General features: G+C 42.1%; 1 protein-coding gene across 6 annotated transcripts in view; it reads right to left on the minus strand.

The window, feature by feature from the left end:
• LOC148030938 (small RNA 2'-O-methyltransferase-like) overlaps positions 1-22,281 on the minus strand; it is a 42,081-nt gene that overhangs the window by 14,305 nt on the left and 5,495 nt on the right. For 4 of the 6 annotated variants that reach the window (XM_087684493.1, XM_087684488.1, XM_087684490.1 and 1 more), the window contains exons 3-5: positions 15,669-16,120; positions 15,232-15,531; positions 14,280-15,118 (exon numbers count right to left, since the gene is read on the minus strand). In XM_087684493.1, the coding sequence (XP_087540619.1) occupies positions 14,280-15,118; positions 15,232-15,531; positions 15,669-16,120 (1,591 nt within the window). The remainder of the gene's footprint in view (positions 1-14,279; positions 15,119-15,231; positions 15,532-15,668; positions 16,121-22,281) is intronic. The other 2 variants (XM_087684489.1, XM_087684491.1) reach the window with 1 other exon arrangement.

Genomic DNA, 22,281 nt, shown 5'->3' on the forward strand with positions numbered 1-22,281 from the left:
AGGTTGAGTTTTGGTTTTCTAGTTCACTCTGTCTACTGTTATTTACTGCAGATTCCCTTTTCGGTGGAAATCTTGGATCTTCGAGATCCTCTGCATCTTCTTCCTCCTCTTCTTCTTGCCTTCGTCCCTTGGTCAGCATGGAGCCACCTCCCAGATCAAGTAGGGGCATATCCTTATGGTTCTCGGCACCACACAAAGTCCGACATTCCTCCTATGCATTGCATGTTTTCATCATCTTTGTACTAGGGTGCTTGGGCAAGTGAACAATTTTCCCATGAGGGACACTGTCCAAGTGACACCTGCTGCATGAGCATTCCTCGGCATGTAGCATTGCATCTCCACCTCACTCTTCTCTTGTTTCCCTTTTTGGGCCTGAGAGGGGGTGTTGAGAAACCCTTCACCCGCAATTTGCGTTTCTGCATTTTTCGTTTAGGGTTTGCAGCCCCAAAAAGGGGTGCCGTCATAGACTAACTGTGTCTATTTATAGGCCACTCTCTCATTCATTCCTTACGGCTGATTCATTCAGTCCCCGTCACCTCTTCTCTCCAGCCTCTTCACTACCCTCACACCCCTTCAGGAGGACATTGCGATTCGTGGTTCGTGGCTGTCTTCATCATCTTCTTGTGCTACGGCACCCTTGTTCCCTTGTATCACATTCACTCCATGATTCAGAACTTCATCATTCCATTCATCTGAGTTTCTTCTCTCTTCTCTTCTCTTCTCCATGTTTGCCGAGTTCACTCCGTGTTCCTCCCCCCAAACCCTACTGTGTCGCTAGTACATTATCTTTTGACAACACCCTCCTAGCTTCAACCTCGGGTCCCAAGATACCTCAGCTTCCACATAGATGGGCTGAGTCCCCATCCCGATTTCTTTAGGCTCACCCCAAGTACACGATCATCCACTCTTTCGGCCTTCTCATAGGCCTTCATTGGTCCATAGCTTCCCTTCTCACCACTTACCCTTGGCCATTTCGTTTATCCTCGCAGCTCAATGACTCTTCCAACGCGTTCGCTACACCTACTGCCATTCTCTCCCACCTTTCCACCTTGAACCAAGCTATGCCCGATTCTTTATCTTGCTCACTGGCCTCTAGGAGTCCCAATTCCTTTATCCTCACCAATGCCTACAAGTCCTTGTTCCCACCCACTTTCTCACTTGGCCCCGTTCTTTATACTCATGGCTCCACAAGTTCCACCTATGTTATCCCCAATCCGCCTAGCTTATTTACCCTTTCCCTAAGTCCACGAGCACCTGCCCCGGCTTATTTGTCCTCGCCCCAGGTCCACAAGCCCATCGACCTCCATCCGATCTATCCCTCACCCTCTCTTGGCTTCACGACACCAACATGGTAGGTTGCCTAGCTTATTTACCCTCACACCACGTCCATGAGCCAATTGACCCCCATCCAATAAATCCCTTGCCCTCTCTTGGCTTCCCTACAAAACAACATGATGTGTTGCCCCGGCTTAGTTATACTCATCCCACGTCCATAGGTTCTCTTGGCTTCTTTATACTTACTCCGGGTTCCACGAGTGTCCCTATGTGTCCCTTGGCTTCTTTATACTCATCCCGGGATCCACAAGTCTATCGATCCCCGTCCAGTCAGTCCCTCGCCCTCACTCAACTTCACCGCATCAGCATGGTGTGCTGCTCCGGTTATTTACCCTCGTCCCAGGTCCACAAATCTCCAAGCCATTCTTCAGACTCTTGATGTAAGGAGTTCTCAATCTCTCCGCCCTCTTCCCAAGGCTCGCACACACACAACCATTCCTTTATACTCCCAACTCAAGCCAAAACCTCTTGGGTCACAAGATTTATCACATTCAGGAGCTCTTGGTGACCTTTGAGATGGAGGCTTATCGGCCCATTTCTACTACTATGGATCTGAACTGGAAGGCCACTTCACACTCAGCTTCTCCCTTGACGGATGCTTCCCGCTACCGTCAGCTGATTGGGTCCTTGATTTGGCTACTCAACACTCGTGTTGATCTCAATTTTGCTATGTGTCTTTTGGCGGGGTTCATGAGTGAACCCAAACATGTGCATTGGCAAGCTGCCCTAAGAATTCTTTGATATTTGAGGGGGACCTCTGACTTAGGGATTTCCTATCCAACAAGAACAGATGCTTTAGATCTTGTTCTTGCAGGTTGGAGCGACTCGGATTGGGCTAGCGATGTGGACCATCAACGGTCCACTACATGCTATTGTTTTACTTTGGGTTCGGGTATTATCTCATGGAGTAGCAAGAAGCAGCCCATGATAGCTCTTTCTTCTACTGAGGCAGAGTATCGGGCTGCATCTTCCACCGCATGTGAGGTTGTGTGACTTCGGCGATTGTTGGAGGAGCTTGGCTGCTCCTAGACTTGTCCTACTCTTCTGCGGTGCGACAATGAGAGTTGCATTGCCTTGTTACGGAATCCTGTCTTCCAGGCCCGCACAAAGCACGTTGAGATCCAATATCACTTCATTCGGGAGAAGCTTCTGGATGGGACCATTGATGTGGAATACTGCAAGGCAGAGGATAATCTTGCAGATTTGTTCACGAAGGCACTTCTCCCGGGTCTTCTTCAGAGGCATGCCAAATCCCTCATGACTTGTCCAAGATCTGAGAGGGGGTGTTAGAGATGTCATTCCCTGGACAGCACTGTTGCAGAGCAGTACGGCCAGCGCCACATCAGCAATTGCAGCACAGGAGCCACATCACCAATCGGACCAGTTGCCACATGGCAGGTGCACAGCAACAATCAGACAGTTTTTATGCAGTTGGCTGCATTATGCAGTTTTTATGCAGTGTTCTGTTTCTCCTCTCTCTCTCTCTCTCCTCCTTTTTTCTCTCGGTATTTTTCTGCTATTTATAGCAGTCCTCTAGCACACTTTGTACACTCGCATCTAACAGAGACAGCCTGCTAGTGACAGACAGATCGAGGTCCTCAAGGCAGAGACATACGCAAATGTTCTCTCTGCACCCGTGTATATTTCTGCATTCCTATACAGCATTCTACACTGCAGATTTTCTGTGTTTCATTCTCTCTCTCTCTCTCTCTCTCTCTCTCTCTCTCTCTCTCTCTCTGTGTTCACTCTCTCTCGGTCTTGGTCCCATGCTTCCGCATCACTGCACTCTGACAAAGTGAACAAGCATTTGTTTCAAATGTATGGTCAACATCTAAACCTACATCTCATCATTCCTTCTATACCATTGTAAAAACTATGCAAAAGTATAAAGCATAGGGTAATCCAAAGCATCATTTGCTTACTAGTTATTCAGAAGTTTAAAGGTTTTAAGCTCTTAACCACATTCACTAAGTGCTTCACTAAAGCATTATCTTTCTTTTGTAAGGCTATGTGTAAGCTATAAACACATAGACTACTTCACCTCTTAAATCACTTTTAACTTGATATCTGTTGGTTTAAACATCAATTTGCTTTCACATTTATTGCCTACCTTATAAAGGATTAGACATTGCCATTGCCCTTTGCAATCGATAAGACCTTCCTATCATGGCCTATGTTGATGTAAAACCTCAAATCCGCAAGTTTGATAGGAGAGACTTTCACCCCTAGCAAGTATTAGTGAAATATAAAATGATGGAGGGGTTACTGGCCCTTCATCAACAGGACCAAGGCCATTGACCCATCCAACCCTTAGATGTAGAAGATGATGAAAGAGCCCAAGCCATAACAATATTGCACCTCAATGAATCCTTAATCCACCATATTGGTCAACTTGCAATTGCAAAGGACAAGTGGGATGAGCTCAAGAAATTGTATGGTGCAAGAGGAAAGAACTTCAAATCTTCCTCAAAATAGAGTTCTTCAAGTGAGAATACAAGCAAAGAGAAGACTTGGGAAAGTTCATTTTCCACATGAAGGAACTAATGGCCCAACTAGCTTCAATCCAAGCTCCAATTGCTGAAGAAGATGCCATTGCAATACTTTTAAAAGTTGTAAGAAAACTCTTTTCAACTCTTGTAACTACCCCAACAAATGTACCAAATCCTTCACTTGAAGGTGTCATACAACCTTGTCTGGATGAGGAGAAAATAAATCAAAAGGAATGCAGCACTAGCTCAGCATCTACATCAACAACCCCTAATCAACTCTTAATCCATACTGTTTCTACTAAATGTTCCTTTTGTAATAAAAAAGAACATATTGTGAGCAACTGCTAAAAAAAATATCCCAACAAAATAAAGTGCAACAAATGTAAGCAAACATGACATATCACTAGTAAATGTGCTAACTCCCTTGAAGCACTAAAAGAATTGGATGTCAACTATAACTCCAAAGCACCTAATGACCACCTTTTTTAAGGTTTGTTATACCATCTTTCCATAAAGATCCTTGTAGCCTACTTTATAAAGACATCCCATTGATTTCTTGAGTGAGGGAACTATCACAAGGACGTGAAATTTTGAGATGCTTTAATCTTGTTGATAACATTTAATTAAGCTATTAATCAAATGTGCAAGTTGGTTTAGCACATGTGATGCACATGGCACTTATTTTATGGTAACAAACCAAGGACCTTAAGGATGCAATAGATGTCGAAGGCAAAAGTTGTGATTAGTTATGCCAATTCGGCTTTGGGAGTCTATTAGGTCTCAGTTTTGATCCTAGGACAGTTATTTGGTCATTAAGTGTCAATGGTGACACTAGGGACTAGTATTAATTATTTAATTAATGCCCATCTAAGGGTCAATAGAGGTTGGGGACCACTCCAAGTTGCAAATGGCCTAGCCAATTTCATTATGGATTAGCACACTTAGTTTTGGGCAAGAACAAAAGGGCTGGAATTAATTTTCAAGATTATTTGATTCTGAAAATTAATTAAATGGTTGGATAATGCTAAAAAATGGGTTTTAAAAACTGCCACTTGGCAAAAATACCCATGCAAATTGAGAAACGTTTTTGGGGGTTGGGTCTCAGTCATTCAGTTAGCTTATAGCTTTTTTTTAGTGGGGAGGGGAGGGAAGAGAGAGAGAGAGTTGCTAGTCCATTTTCTGATAAGGGAACAACTTGCTATAAAAGTCAACCATCTGGGGGCGCCTCAGCAAGCAAGAGACAACAAGGAGTCACCTTCCAGGGACTGGCAACAACATTCTTGATCAAGTGACAGCATTTTGGAGGTGCTTGGCAATAGGTGGTTGTATTAAATGCAGGCTGGAGTAGGCAGCGGGCAGAATTTAGGGTTCTCTAGTGAAAAAAATCAGATTTCTCTCATCTTGGCTTTTTCTCACCTTCTCCAACCCATTCTCAAGAGATCTCAATGTTTCTCAACCATTTTGAGTAGATTTCAGCCAAATTTGGCAGATAGCACAAAGATCTCTGCAGTAAATCCCAAATTTTTGCAAAAATGAGAATTTACCAATCACCTTGGGACTCGTGCCAATAGGAAAAGGCATCATACACTGAAATCAGCAATTGAAATTCATAGAGTCGACAAGGATTTTAGATGCTAGGCCATGCATTCTGAATTGGGGCAACATTTGGCCAATAGGTGGTTCCATTTGTGCAATTCCTAGGTAAAAATTAAGGTGCAATTGGCCCAAATTGCTTCCTAATTGTATGTACAGCAAGGGGCTTTTGAATCAGCAAAGGAGATTGTGAAATCTCAACTTATACTCAATCCATTAGCAATTAAAGTTTAAAAACTACCGAAAGGGACACTAGCACTAAGTATCTATTGTCCAAGATTATTAAGAAAAATTGTGCATTTCAATTTATGTTTGTTTGCTGATTGCTGTAATTAAGTGCTTAATCAAGGAATTACCACCCTCTCCAAGAAGGAAGGTTGGTCTCATGAACCATTTACGTATTAGAAGTATACCATGGGAACCATAGATAGCCTAGCACATTCCAAACCCTCTGAGGTGGTGAAACGGCCAAGGAACATTCCATGTCATTCCCAAGCCTGTTCCTTGCCATTCCCTATTTGGAACGGCCATTTCAAGCCCACTAACCAAAAATTGACGTTTTTCCTATGGTTTTCTTCTTGTTGGTGTCACACTCCTACCACATGTTCATCCATCTCCATTTCCTAATGTGCAATGCACTAATCTCTCTCTCTCTCTCTCTCTCTCTCTCTCTCTCTCTCTCTCTCTCTCTTTTAGAAGATTCAAACTGTCAAGACAAGCCACAAGCCAATCATGAGGTCCGTGCAAAATTCAAATTTGATGCATTATCAACTCTTGCAAATCACAATCAAATTTCAGCCCCATCCTCAATTCCAAGGCAATCACCCATTATATTGTCTAATTTCAAGGGAAATTGGGGTAATTAAGGCATTTGGGGTAATTTAGGGCAATTTGTAGCTAGGGAGTAATCAAGTCAATTTTGGGACATTTCCATCAATTTGGAGCATTGAGGACTATTGGGACAATTAGAGGAACATTTGTAGCATTTGGAAATTTGTGGCATTTTTGGGGCGTTTAAAGCAATTTGGGGTATTTAAGACAATTTGGGTGATTTGTACATTGGGGGACTATTGAGGCAAACTGGGGCTAATTGGGTCATGCAGGGCATATTTGGGGCACTTAAGACATGTGCCATCTAGGCCCCCCCCCCCCCCCCAAACCCCCCCGTTCTCGTGCCTTGACTTTAGACATTCCCCATTCTAAGGGAACCCCTTCCCATTCTCATTCCCGTTTCCTGTTCTAGGTAACTATGATAGGAACCCTATGTAAGTAAGGGTGCATGAGGGAAGGTGAGATGTGAATGGACCAAAGGACAAGGGAAACCCTAACCCTAGCTCTAGTAAGACTATAAATACATGGCCAAAGGCCACTCTCAAGTAGATGAGAGAGTGTACTAGTTGTATTTCATAAGCAACTTGGTAAGCAAGATTTTGTTATTGTACTTTGAGCTCTCTTCTCCCTCTTGTGCACACATTTCCATGTAGCCACTCTGATATTTCAACAGCCCAAGCCTCACACTCCCTGCCCTCATAAAGGGCAATAGGAATCCAAAACAGGAAAGGGCTGTCGTTCTTACAAGAGATCGAAGACTCTACCATAAAGATCACTATAGCAACACAATACTTGAAAGACTCTTTTGATGGTGCAAAAGGACATCAAGGTGCCTCGAGACAAGAGAGTGGCATCAGCCATTGAGGTCAACTCAAGGCATCCCATGCGATTAAATTTAGGTCTCTCCTCCAATTTGCATTCCCATGAAATAATTGGAGAGACTACTAGAATTTCCATCGTCAATGAATTAGCCACCTATTTGTCCTCTACCACATGTCAATGGAACTTGGAGAGGATGATTTTCCATAAAGACACCAAATGATTAAGAAGACCCAAGGTAAACGTAGAAAAGTGAGCCTCAACATTAAGCACATGCCACCAGGAACCTTGAATCCTTGTATTACCACGCCAAAGGCCCCATTCTTCAAGGAAAGCCCAAGCAATAAGAGTCTAGGGTTGTTGACCAATACACAAGGCCTAAAAAAGCGACTAACGGAGCGCTATCATATGGATCCCCAAATCCAAAACAGCCCCACCTCCCACAGATTTTGGGTTGCCAACATGACTCCACGATATCCAAGATATACCTGCTTGCACAAAATCCTTCTTCCAGAGCATGAAACAAATGTGGCGGGCAAGATCCTTCAAGACAACAATGGCAAGAAGTAAGTGAGCATAGAAAGCATAATGGTCTGGGATGCTTTAAGACGCACATGGAATGGCCAAGCTTAAGATTTCCACTACACAAACTTGCCTTTCAATTTCTACAATATCCATTCCAGCAAGACTTTTGACTACACATTAATCCCCGAACCGAGATGCCTTACAATGTCACCATGCTATACAAACTTACCCTACCATTCTAAATCTGGCACATTGGAGGTCATGCAATCAATTAGGGAAGATTTGGTGGCATTGATTAGCAAGTCGGACACATGCCCCAAACAATTCCCATACATCCAAGGCTGTCCGAAGATTAGAAGCATCAACTTTCAAATTATGAAAGTATCATCAGCCAGTGTCTAACCAGTAAATTGTCACTGCAAAGGTAGAGAAAGACCAGCTAACTACCCCATATCCACAAGATGCGATAGCATGGAAAGAATAGGGTGAGTAGCAAGTGCAAAGAAGAGTGGGCTAAGAGGACAGCCCAATCGGATCGATCACGCAAGGGAAAAGGTCTTGGTGACTCCACCATTTAGCATGACACAGGAGGTGGCACCCATACTAATGGTGTAGATCAACCTTGACATGCAAGGTCTAAAACCCAAAACTTCCATGAGATCTATAACAGAAGACCATTCCAAGAAGTCAAAGGCCTTTTCCAAGTCTAATTGCACCAGGGCAACCTCTTGCTGTGTGTGCCACGCATAGTCTATGGCCATCCATGCATTGAGGATATTATGAAGAATATTTCTGCCCTTAATAAATCCATATTGGTGAGGATGAAAAAGATCACGCAATCGTTTATGGAAATGGTTTGCCAACACCTTCGCGAAGATCTTAGACATAGAGCCCATCAATGAAATGGGTCTCCACTAGGTAAGTTTGGACGCGGAGGGGACTTTGGGAATCAACTTGATCATCCCTTATTTCCACAATAAAGGCATGTTGTTGGATGTCCGAATTTGTTGGCATGAGACAGCCATAGGTTTTGCCAAAAGGAATCAATCACAAGTGCCAAAGAATTCATTGGTGATGCCATCCCAAATGGGGCTCTTATCATTTGGAAAATGCAATAAGAAATCCATAACTTCACCCTCACTCGATATTGGCTTTCAAGAAATCTTACATGTCATGGGTAACTTAATTTCTAACCAATGCATAAAAGGGCGCACAGCATACACAACCTACAAAGAAGATATCTGTCACGAACCCAAAAGGGTTATGGAATATTCCCTACACATACTTACAATTGATATCGGATCTATGACCATTTGACCTTCTGCATCTTGCAATCTCACCACATTTTCCCGCATTGGGGATGCATGCAAGGCCTGAAAGAATTTGTGAGACTAGCAAGAACTGTTTTGAAGAACGTCATCCAGATTCCTTAGCTTAGCTTGATGTTGGTAAGACCACAATTGAAAGCCTTGAATAAATTCACCCAATTGAACTACCAATGAGAATAAAAAATCATCATGCGGCAAGTCGAGCAACAAAAAACGGACCGATACAACATATCTTCCACAACATGCAAGCATTGCCTATTAAGTGAAGCATGATAAATGCCATATTGTCTTAACACCTTCTAGACATTTGAAATCCATCTATCAAAGGAGTCTGATCCTTGTACTGGAAAATCACATGAAAACGTTTCAAGCAGCTGCGTCATGAAGCCCTTGAAAATTGCATGGCTTAGAAAGAAAGAATTGAATCTCAAGGGCCTCCTGCCCAAGATACTGGCAAAAGCATCCACCAGCTGCCTAATCATGTCACGCTACAAAGGAAAATGGTTGAATAATACATAGTGCTACAAGACTCGCATCTCCAAAATTTCCAAAATTTCTGGTAAAAAGGAGTCTTCATGCATGGCATAAATATAGTCTAATCGAGACCACGTCACAACATATTGAGGTGAGTGAAAGGTAAATCCTAAAGCCAATGGAGAAAGCCAAGACCACAACTCCTATTTTAGGACATCCATGGCAAAGGCTTGCCATGCTCTGCTTTTTGGATTATACATTGAAGAGTGTTCCGAAGTGAAGTATGACAGGTCAACACACATGTTAAAATAGATACATAAGCAAACCCAATCTTTCAAGGCTCACAAAATCCCAAAGACGGCTCCATAGGGCATCGTGATTCAATGATTCATTGGGCGCATAAAGGCCAACCAGCCATAATACCTACCCTTCGAACACAATCTCAATCACTAGGAAGCATCTATGAGCATCATGCTTAACAAACACTGGTTGGAATTTCTCGTGCACAACCATGAGGACACCTGTATAGAGTTTAGCCTTGCAACCATAATAAAAAAGATGGAATCCATGACAAAGCCAAAACCCAACCAATATCATCATGGCTTTTGTGCTCAAAAACATACAAAGCATCCCAATAGTTCTCATGCAAAATACGCCACATGTAGTGTTGTTTACTGCAGGAACAAATCCGACGGACATTCGCAGTGGCAATCCACATTTGTAAAACAAGGAATCCATGGGCGAGACTGCTCACACCTCGCTTGCACCTTCTTAGTTAAAGTCTCCAAAATTCCTTCATCCACAAATTTTGCCAAAACCACAAAAGCATTATGTCCCATGCGAGGAGGTTTCATAGGAAAAATTTTGGTTCCATTTATCGTGCAAGCAAATGAGGATATTGTGATCCCACGAGGTGATCACCTTGCCTCTATGATCAAAAGCAACGCATGCTAGATGAACTCTCGGATGCTCTCAAGGGCGCTCAACCTGTGATCTTTGTTGCACAACCTACTTCGAATTGAAGGGGTTTGGCACCTCAGAAGATTTATCCTTTCTACACACATGTATAAAAGGCATCATGAGTGCCTAACGATGAACCCATTGACTACTAATTTCCACCTTCTTACCCTTTCTACGCTGGATATCAAACCATCCCGAATCGTGCGGGTTTGAGAAAAGCACATGTTGCTTTTGCTGAACCATATCCTTTTGTCGATTCTATTTTCCGATGAGCAATGCCTCCATCACCATTTCAATATCCTCATTACAAGAAACAATAGGATCCTTTTTGTCCAAACACTTGGCCATGAAACGACCAAGCTTGCCACAAGTGAAACAGTGGCCTACAAAGATGCCCCAATTCAACTTAAACCAATGTGGATGCATGCCAGTACAATTAAGGCGCAACTAATTGGGCCTTTTCCTCAAGGTGTCCCATAGCATGCATAAACGATTCCTATTGCATGCCCTCATACTAGGAGACACCAAGACAGTACCAATTTCCGCCATTGCATCCCTTAACAAGGGCCAATAAACTGCAAGGCAACATAGTACTTCAACCCACACTGGACACTCCTGTTTGAGCAGCTTTTGAAAATCCGCCATCAATCTCCATGGTACCACATGCACCAATTATCTATCAAAAAAGAGGGGCAGCCTACCCAAATCATTTGTGTTTGTGGCCAATGTGAGCACAACCAAAACATCTAGGGCCCACAAAAACCTCATCAACACAATCACACTTCAGAATGGAAGCTAACCATGTTGGATCCCAAGGGATCGCTGGGATCTTACCCATGAAGAAAAGTATAACACATGTTCATAAAATGTAGAGAAAATTCAGAGCATTTTTTGGGACTAAAAAACTATAATCAATGAAGACATTGCCTTGCATGGAATGCAAGTTTTGAATACTTTCCTTTGAAAGTCATGGGACAGGAAGCCCCACTGTCCACAATTCATTCCTCATCCAAGGAAACCATCAATGCTGGATCCTGGGAGGGGAATGTTTCCAACACCTCCAAATATAGCTTTTTGGAGTGGCGTGGCAATTAGAATCCTCCTTGGATATGTCATCCTTTTTATTCTCCTTGCCAATCTTCTTTGTATTTGAGTTTTGGCTTGTCAAAGCCTCTAAGTTCTCCTTTGGGGGGAGAATGTAGCTTGAAACAACCCTATCGAAAGTGATTAAAGAAGAGTAAAACCCACCATATTGAAAGGATTCCATGTCTGAATAAGAAGATATCCTTCTCTTGCCTTAAAAATACTGCACTTCACATATTCCCCCCTCTAAATCTGAAAACCCAACCAGCTAGGACTTCCACTACTCAATCACTAGGTCTTCTTCATCACCAGAGGTGATGAAAGCACAAATTCTACCCTTGATTGCTGAAAATGCAGCCTTCTTTTTACTACTTCCATTGAATCCTTCACAAAATCAGTATGTCCCATCTGCACAACGCAGGTCCAAGCAGCCCTCCCAATGTTGGCATGTTCTCGAACCTACTCCAACAGTAGCGTAATGTGCAACCCTCCTACTTGTAGTCATATGTCGAAATGTTGCTCTTCTTTGTGTGTTGAAACTCCACCAGCTCCACCTTTGCTGCAGCCCACTACTACTCCAATCCCATGTTAGAGTGCAGCAATGCAGAAGTGGATACATGGGCTGAGACAGAAGATGAAATGTGTGTGTGTGTGTGTGTGAGAGAGAGAGAGAGAGAAACTGAAGAAGGAAAATGCTGAATAATGAAAACTGAGAGCAGGATATGTAAAAGAGAGTGCATGAACCTATCACTCTCAGCAAACCTGTCAATCTTCACCAAAGACTGAATATGACAGTCAACCACGTGTGGCAGCCGATAAATAAGTGATGAATGCAGCCTGGTCGTCCTGGAAAACTAGGCCAACCTGCTGCGTGACATGACTGAAGGCTGAGCAATTTGTTGTGGGCCACCAACTGCCTAGCGAACACCTGCCTGCCTGTCGGCCTGTCTGCCAGCTGCTGCCTGCTTGTCCGGCTGCCTAGCGAACTGTCCCTGACTGCTGCCTGCCCTGCTCCACTTGCCTGACTGCCTGGCTGGCTTGTCTGCCTATCTAACTAACGCACACAGGAGCTTATCATCTTAACACTGTTCTCTCATGGGGTAACAATCCAGTGCTATAGCTTAAGGAGGGGAATCCATGGTCATGAAGTGCTTCTGCAGGGCATTCATGACAAGGCATCAAGATTGGACTATTTCCACTTTTTGTGATCAAAGATTGAGTATAGTCAGCATTGACATCAATGACTTTCCAAGGTGCCTTGGTGGTGGCTTGATCACCACTGCTTAACTATCCATGGTCCTAGCTAATTGTCATTGTTTATAGGTCTTATGATGTTACAACTCTCTGACAAATCATTATTGTGGTATGGGAAATGATGGTGGTCCCTAAGGGCTTGTATGTTCTCCATCATTGTAATTTCTTTTGTATTGGTCACCCACGATGTGAGAGAGGATTTTAGTTTAGTACATATCAAGGGCTTTAGGCACAACATTTAGCTATTAGTTGGGTGCCTCATAGAGGCACCTAGGCAAACATTTAGGGCTTCTCCAACTGTCTTGTGTCTCGTCTTGAGACTTTTATATGTTCTCCTAAATCCACTCCTATCATTCTTGTATCATTGCATCCGTGGAGAGAGGAAGACAAGAGGCAACTATTGTTGTTCATCATTGTGTCAATACCCTTCTCTGAGTAGGTGGCCATGTGTTCTTATATTCACACTCTCTTTCTTGCTTCCAATCATTTGTCCATCCTTGTAGTTGCTCTCTAGGGTCCTAATCTTCACAATGGATGAAGAGTAGAAATTGTGCTTCATCCCAAGAAAAAAAAGTTGCAAGAGCCTGCACAGGCATTTACTTTAAAATGAGTGTCTGTGTATGAAAGATACATCTTAATGCCTTTTTACATGTCATTGGTGACTTTGTATGACATAGGAACCAACATTGTGGTTAACATTGATGGGCATGCTCTTCATGGTAATCATGAATTGTGAATCACCAGGGCTGAACATTGAAACATGTTTCACTAAATGTTTTGGTCTGCAAGTGAAATGTCTAGCCATTTCACTCCAGAAATGCACAGTTAAATGTTTCTAGCACAATTATTCAGTCATTTCACTGGCTTTTCACTTGGGTGCTTCATGCCACAAATTGCAAGATTGGAGCATAGTCAGCCATTATAACCATTGGCTTTGACTCAAATTTCAGCCAAAAGGTTGTGTGAAGGCTTACTTCCACCACATTTGATTCATGAGCATGCCAATAAATTATGGTATTTTGACTAAGTCTACAATCTAACAGACAAGAAACTTTTGAAGGATGTAGAAAAAAAGCCTTCCTTTCTGGGTAAGGTGCTGCAGAAAGGAATTACAACAGCCAGATAAGCGAGACCTGAAGTATCCTGTGAATTCATTGGATTGCACAACTCAAATGCAAATTTCCTTACACAAACTTTGGGAAACACTTCAGCAGATTCCTTTCTCATCATTCAGAGTTCTCTTTCTTCTTTGCATGGTCCAGATCTTGGACCCTGTGGAAAAATATGGACAACAAGCAACCATGCTAAATTTGTGTGTCCATCTTTTCTTGTGAGCCTCTCATTTTTCTGTGGTTCTTTACAACACAATCACTATGTGATCACTATGTGATTGTGATTCACTTGGTGACATTTATAACCTAATTTTTCCAATATTCATTACACAATTCTTTTGATGTTTCTCAACAGTTATTACACAATTTTTGTGGTGTTGACCTCTGCACCAGCATCACCCCTTGTAAATTGGCTTAATCAAAACATTGGTTTCACGAAAAAAGGTGTAGATGTGCGTAATGCAGTTAAAACTTACGTATAGAAGATTCAGTGCATTGTCTAGCGGCTTCCTCATTTGTTGCCAGTATCATTTCCACACTTGGTATATGCAAAATAATTTGCTCCTGCTCACCTATACGCATGCCAGTAATAACATTTTCCAACTCCCCGATAATTGCACCAACACCAAATTCAAACTCAAATCTTTTGTGAGACTCCAATTCTACATCAATACCAGTCCCAAAAAGATGCACAGCATAAGCAATGGAAACAATGGAGCCCGAAGCTATTGCTTTACTTGGGCAAGTTTCTCGAGGGCAACTTTTACAGATTTGACTACCATTGCCCTCAGCACTTTGTTTGTCATTTTGGAGCATCCCCCTCCTCAAGGTAACTCCTTTTGTTAAGGCAACTCCAGCTCTTCCATTGATTCCTTCAGTATCAGGGAGGTGGCAGTCACAAACCTCAGTTTCTGAAGGCATATCCCCAAGATCACCAACCTCGCCAGACATAAACAACAATGCACAAAGTGCTGCACTGTGAACTGCATCATTTTGATTTCGGTACAGGTGTTCCGATTCAAATTCAATGGTATCATCATTAAGTACAACCTTCACCCTACATTTGTATGAATTTTTACCAGAACCTGCCTTTTCTTCATCCACTGAAAATGGGTAACAAAAAGAAAACAAGGGATCAGGGAGTCGATGCTGATGACACAAATCAATCAACAAGGAACGAGGCAGTTTTCCTCTCCACTGGGAACGGCTTGAAAAAGAGTATGGCAATGTTGCAACCAGAATAGAATCTCTGGAAAGTTTGTAATTGCCAACAGGAGCCCTTCCCAACATAAGCCTGCATAAAAGAGGAGCTGCACTGCGTATAAGAAGATGAGTTGTAACCAACTCCAAAACAATGATACTACATAGCACATGAAATTTCCAAAAATGAAGATGAAAAAGTATAGATATGTTGAGATTCTGTGTCACCTATAGTAGCTGCAAAGGGAAAAGTCGACACAGGAAAGCTTTCCTTCAGACCTCCAACTAGAGCCCACATTTGCTAGGATTGCATTCCCACACACAGAAAACCCAGCAAGATCACTTGCCCTTTTGTTCATTGGCAGTTCAATACCCCTTGTTTCTTCTAAGAACCTTTTCCCGTCCAAGGTGAAATCCTCATTGTTTGAAGAATTGAAAAAAGGATGCAATGGATTAGTAATAGTTCTTTGCAGCTTATCTGAAACTGGCCAATACAGCCTACTACCCTGGGGAGCTCTTGCAATTGTCCTGCACAAATTCAGAATCATCAACTCTGCCCCTGCTTTAAAAAAACTGTTCAGGAGACTAAAGTCTTGACAGTCCACTGCAATAGTTGAGCTTTTGATGTCTATAGTCAGTATGAGCATGCCACAGCAGACTTTTACCTGGACAACATTACACCAGCTCCATCTCTAACACCAAGAATACCAGCCAAGGCATCCAAATAGTATTCATATTGCCCCAACTTGATCTCAATACTGGTCACTATTTCCTTCTGAGAACAAGGTATGTAGACAGCTTCAAACCTGAAGGAAACTTCTACTTCAGTTTCTGATCTGAGAAAATCCTCCTCAAAACCACTAGAAAATGGTTCTATTCTTTTGATCCAAAGACCTTGCTCACATGTAACCAAGGGGCATCTTCTTGTAGCCTTCAATACCATTAACACAGAGAATGCAGGATCACAATCTGATGATGCACATAAGGATCTACAAATTGAGATAATCTTATTGTCCAATGCAGCCAAGACAGTAGCTGGCACCATCCCGGATTTTGAATCATTTCTTTTCATGGCTACTCTGAAATGCTCCTTTAAAGGCTGGCAGCTAATTACAACCTGCAGAAATAGCATAGGATAATACTATTAGAATGATAGGAATGGCATGTTTCTTCACCAGCCTGAAAAAAGAAACATCAGCAGACCTTGCAGATTACTGATGTCAAACTGCACCAATGCAAAATTTACATCTACAAGTGGTTCATGAGACACATAGAGCATATGAACTTTGTGTCTATATGCCACATGGACCTCTATGAATCATGTGACACATAAATTGGCCATGTTCAATCCTTGCTCTGTAAGTGAAGTTTCAGAAAGTAGATAATATTCCTTAGATGCAACAAGAAGGTGGGATATTTCACCAACCACAGAATTAAACAAATATCAGAGTGCATGGAAAATTACATATACGAGTGTGAAATGTGGTTAGAAGAACCAACGAATTGAATTTGCACATTTATTATTTTAGTTTTCATCTGTAGTGATATTGTTAGCATTAAAAATAACTTGCTCTCATCAGCACCAGATGTTACAGGAAACACTACTTTTTAATGGGATGAAAGTAAGACCTCAACTATCACGAGTACATGTCTTTTTTATGCTTTAATTAGTATTTGGCTTAGGCATTAATCAAATGTGTAGATGTGAAACCAACCTTTCTTCTTGGCAAGGGTGATAATGACCTAATTATCCACTAATTACAGCACGCAATAACATTCAATGAACTGAAATACAATAATTACCACTTAATCTTGGACAATGGGCACCCTGTTGGCACCAAAACTACCATCCCTTGCAATATTTCTTTAACTTGTTTTGCAATAAGATGGAATACACTAAGATTCCTTCAACCTCTTCCACTAATCCAAATGCCTCTTTCTGTCATAAATGACCAGCAAGTCCTCAAACCGATTTGCCCCTCGGTTGGGGATTGGCTATCACCTTGCTCCTTAGATGACAAATCCTGCCCTAAATTCAACGTTGGCTGACTGGCATCTTGGAATTCTCTAAAATTCCCAAATTCCAACTGTTGAATTGCAATTACTAGGCCCCGAGTTCTGAGCATGCTTCTTGAGGTGGCTGTCAAACCCAAGTTTCTACCATAAATTAGAGTTTATGGCAGAGAATCCTTAAATTCTCCACCTCCAATGGCTGGAATTACTGAAATCTGCTAAGAGAAATTTAGATATAGCTGAGGGATGTGAGAGATTGCTAAGGGGAAAGAAAATTCAGAGTTTTGTCACAAAGAAATGGTTATTCTTTGCTGCAGCCCTATCAAATCAGCCTCGGTAGCTGTCGTCTTCAGCCAAGATATTGTTGTCAAGCTGGAAACTCCTGTTCCCTCCTGTCGCCTATTGTCTAAGGCCCCTATACTGCTGTCATCTGGATAAGAATTGCTCCTGCTGGCTGGGAGATGCAGATGCCCCCAAATTGCTGGCAACCTGATTCCACAGCTCTCTCCTCAGCTAATAGACACCAAAATGACTCTTTTCTCTCTCCCCCAACCTCCCACCAGCCTCCTCTCACTTGCATAGGCAGGTTTTGCTAAGTGACAGCCTTCCTAATCCATTTTCCAACAATTTCCAACGAAATTAAATAGTTTTCAAAACATTTATTTTGAAATTTGAGTTAATTATTAATTCTTGCCCAAACAACTGACTAGACCATCCAACAATTAAACTGACTAGGCTAATTTGTCACCCAAGTATTCCTAAGCATTTATTTGCCCCTAAACTCAGGTCCTTGGCTTGACATTGTAAAATAACTAACTTGCACATCACATATGCAAGTCACATTTACACTTTTAATTAACAACTTAATCAAATGCTAAGCAAAGCATCAAAATTTCACCTTCTCATAACACGTGTGATTTGCAAGTCAATCAAATCACAATGACGGGCCAAGTACCCTCTATTTGCAATGGGTGTCAAAGGTACAAGTTGTAACAAGTTATATTGACCAAGAGCTAGTTGGTGCTTTGTGGCAATTTTGGCCTAAGACATTTCACTAGCCAATAAATGTCAATGGTGACATTAGAAACTAGACATTGATTAATAATTAGTACTAGGTCAAGGACCAATAAATGCACACAACCACTTGGGGATTAAAATGGCTTGGCAAATTTAAACGTGGATGGGCACTGCTAATTTTCTAGACAAGGACAAAGGGCTTTTAAAAATAATTATTATTAATTTTTGAAAATTCAATTAATGGCTGAAATTTTCAAATTAGAAAATTATCAAGTGGCAAACTTTCCCATGCAAGATAGGAAAAAGGTTGTAGAGGCTGATTGAGGCTAATTCCAACCATTCTAAAGGTGGAGAAGGCTTAGAGAGACTAAGGAGAGGTTGATACTACTACAAACGCCTATTTGGGAGCAATTTTCAACCATTAGGAAGGTCATTCATTGCAGCCAACCGCTGATTTGGTGCTTCCACAAGTAGTCGACAACTGGTTTGGTGCTCTCAGGGGTAGGCAACAACATATTGAGCTCCTGTGACAATCTAAGTAGTGAGATAATGTGTTGGATAAAATGGAAATATTTATCAAGCAACTTGTTCAAGAACGTGACCTAATTGTTGTCTAACTTCGGAGAGCCAATAGTGGCAAACTCAACAAGTAACCACCAATATTCAGGCAACTTAACTTTCAAATCATCCCCTTTCTTCATGGAAAACGCTTGAAGCTCAAAATCAAGATTGATACACCGAGTGCAATCTCACGCTACATAGCAATCAATGATATGACTCTGACGCTTAGATGTGAGGGGAAAATGCTATAATTAAGAGTGGAACTCCAGAAGCAACCCCTACATTAACTCGATATTGACAATAGCATTGTGGGCTCTCCATTAACGGATGTGATCAAGCTGAGCTAATCAAGGGTTCGGTATCAACGATGAGGTCCCAAAGTCCCTAACTATTATGACTCAATATTGCATTGTAGAAGCATTGTAGTGCTAGGAAATAAGGCTATTAATGAAGAGGATTTTATGGTTGGTGGTACTTGTTGCATGAAATTCAACCAAGTGATTAAATTCAACCCGTTAAAATAAGTCTTATCCGTGAATACATTCTTGGTTGTTGCAATAAGAGTGGTAGTGCTAGGAGATAGAGGTGTGTAATATGGGTAGGGTGGATAAGGGTAATAAGGTGGAGGAGTGGAGTATACTTGAGGAGCAATAACAGAGTACCCACCATGCTTATGAGAAGTGTGCACAGCACTTTCAAATGTGGGAACGGGTGGATTGGGTATGGGCATGGTAACCGCATGAGGAACCCATGGTGGAGGGATAGGGACACGTGGAGCAAAGGATGGAAATCCCTACATAGAAGTGACCCAAGGGATGTGTGACAACAATCCATAAGCAAAGGATGGATATCCTTGCGTCTAAAAGATCGTGTGGAGGGGTTGTGAGTGTCTGTGGGTAGTTAGGGGAATGTCCACCACAACTGTCCTAGAGTGTAAGGATGTGGTAAAGTGGGGATATCTAGAAGGTACAATGTTAAAGGGTGGCATTTCCCCCCCTAATGATACACCAAAAGGTGTACTAAACGGAGGGTAGGTAGATGGTGGAATGGGAAATGAGAAAGTGCTAGGAGCAAAGATAGAAGATCCAACCCTTAGTATGATGTGAACGAAAGTGGATTGTAATCCAAGATTTTAAATTGAAGATGTGAATAGGTCAGAATGGGGAGAAGATAGTGGTGGGATGGGAGGGAGTTGAGAAGTATAGTTTACTTACTTAAACAAAATAAATGGTAGAGAAACACTTGATCAAGGGATACTGCTTCGAGAGCCTCCTCAATTAAAGTTAACATATTGAAAGCCATTCAAATCCTACATACCAAAAGGAGAAGCAAAAGAGGATTTTGGCTCATACAACTCAAAAGGGTTATACAAACCTGACCAAGGGGCTGGTTATGATGAAGGAGATGGATCTCCAAACGCATAGAATGTTGTGGTTCCTCCAAGATCAGAGAGAGCCAGTCTCACCAATCAATCTAGACTAAGTAGTAGCACTCATTGGAAGGGTGTAAATTGAACTATGTGTGATGCACAAGTACTCCTCAAACTCTTCATCTGGAAGATGACTGAGAATAGGAGAAAGAGATGGTAAAGGTGAAGGTGTGTCTGCCTCCTCCTCCAGACCATAATGCCTTCTTAGAGCCTCCAATAATGGAGAAGTTTGATAGGGCAGCAAAAGATCCGAAGAAGAAGGTGCCTGAAACATTATGAGTCAAAATTGAGTCGCATATGAGTCTCACACAAAGACCAACCTCCACAATCACCGCAAGATACTCTTTAGAAGAGCACCAGCTCTAATACCATGTGAGGATAAGCTAGGGCTTGCAACAAGGAAACACAACAAGTACGATCAAGACTGAAATACAAAGACTCGGACAATGACAAGCAAAACTCAAACCCTAAACGCAAAATGCAAAACTCAAAACTCTAACACAGAGACTAACACAAAGAGAAGAAACTCTGAAGTGAATGAATGTTGTAAATGAATGTGAGAGTGTACAAAATGCGTAAGGGCAAAGCAATGGCGTGTCGAAGAGTGACATCCACCAAAGACGGATCTCGAGTGCTTTAGCCACCAATCAGAGATGATAAGAGTGCATAATAATGAAGAGCAACATACAAGTCACCAAAACATAGCAGTTGGAAACTGAAATCTGGTAAATGCACAGTTACCACTAGAGAAGGTTGAAAATTAGTCACTTGAGGCAGAGAATTGTCAATCGACAATAGTAGAGATGTGTACTGATGTAGGTGGCCTACTAGACAACAAAAATGCAAATACTACAATAGTCGCCCAGTCGAAGAGATGGCAACAACTTGTCGTCTAGCACCAAATATTGGAAGCACAGGCTGATCAAGTGCTATGATGACGCAATAGATGGAGACCTCCAAACGATAGGGCAATGGCTGAAAAAGGGCTGCCTAAGACTGGATAGTCATGGGCTATAGTTAGTGATGGTGGCTGGACAACAGATGGTAGGTAGCTGATGGCTAAATCTGCACAGTAAAGTGAGAAACATGCACAAAAGGATGAGGCTGAAAGGTGGGCAGCCTATCTATTTATAGATATTAAAGGGTGCCCCAAAAAATTAGGGTCTTGGGAGACCACCAAAACTATCTTAAACCACAAACCAATTTTACATTTTTCGTTGATTAAGCATGTTTTGGGGCTATTTAAAGATGGTAATCAGCTGTAAAGCGTGTTTTAGAACAACAGAGATATGGCTGGAGCAACGAGCTTAATCTAATGTACAATAGAATGACCATTATGAAGCATGTCTCTTTGGAGGCACAAATGAGGACCTTGAGCATCACCAAATCATCTTCTATGCCAGACCATGTGAACAAGCTAAGGCAGCTATAGAGGCAGGTGCATAGCCTGAGATAGGTGATTACTTCCGAAGACATGGCAATAACACTCCTTTTGCAGTTACTGCCTAGATCCAGTGCATTTTACTCCACTTTGATTGCTTCAGGGGAGTCAAAGATTCTTCATTGGGAAGAGTTGATTCCTATGGTTTTGGGCCAAGACAAGCAATTAAATGGGCAAAATGCTTCCAAATCGGAGGTATTGAGATGTCACTTCTCTTACAATAAGGGGAAGGACCAAAAGAAGGATAACAAACCAAAGAAGGACAAAGAAAAGAATTCCACTTGTCACATTCGTGGCAAGTCAAGTCACTGGAAGAAGGATTACTCCAAGAAGGAGAAAAAGGACAAGGACAAGGAGAAGAAGTCTTCAAAGGATTCAAGAGCGGTGGCTGCTCCCTCATTAGCTACCTTTCTCCACTTGGAGCTGATAGAGGCATCGGCCCCTACAGCTTTCGATATTGCGTTGACGGCCCCACACCCTCGTGAGTGGATTGTTAACAATGGCGCCTCTCGACACATAACTTTTTCTACAGCAAGTGTTGCCCATTCGCTCCCTTCACATGGGCAAATTCTTATTGGTGATAGCTCTTCCGTTCCTATTCAAGGAAGGGGTAACATGCGGCTTATTCTAGATGTGCAAGATAGTGTACCCTTTTTCATCAAGCTCCACCTTCACTTGCATTTTTCAGTGTGGAGATCTTCTTGCCTAGCATCATCATCTCCAGCTTAGTGTCAGCATCCTAGCCTCTGGCGACAGTCTACATCACCAAGCATCAGTGATTTCATCACTTGTCTATCACAAGGGCTCCTAAGACCTG

The sequence above is a fragment of the Lygodium microphyllum genome, chromosome 9 (genome assembly GCF_053477565.2).
Source record: "Lygodium microphyllum isolate KBCC chromosome 9, Lygodium_microphyllum_v1.1.10, whole genome shotgun sequence".
NCBI classification, from domain to species: domain Eukaryota; kingdom Viridiplantae; phylum Streptophyta; class Polypodiopsida; order Schizaeales; family Lygodiaceae; genus Lygodium; species Lygodium microphyllum.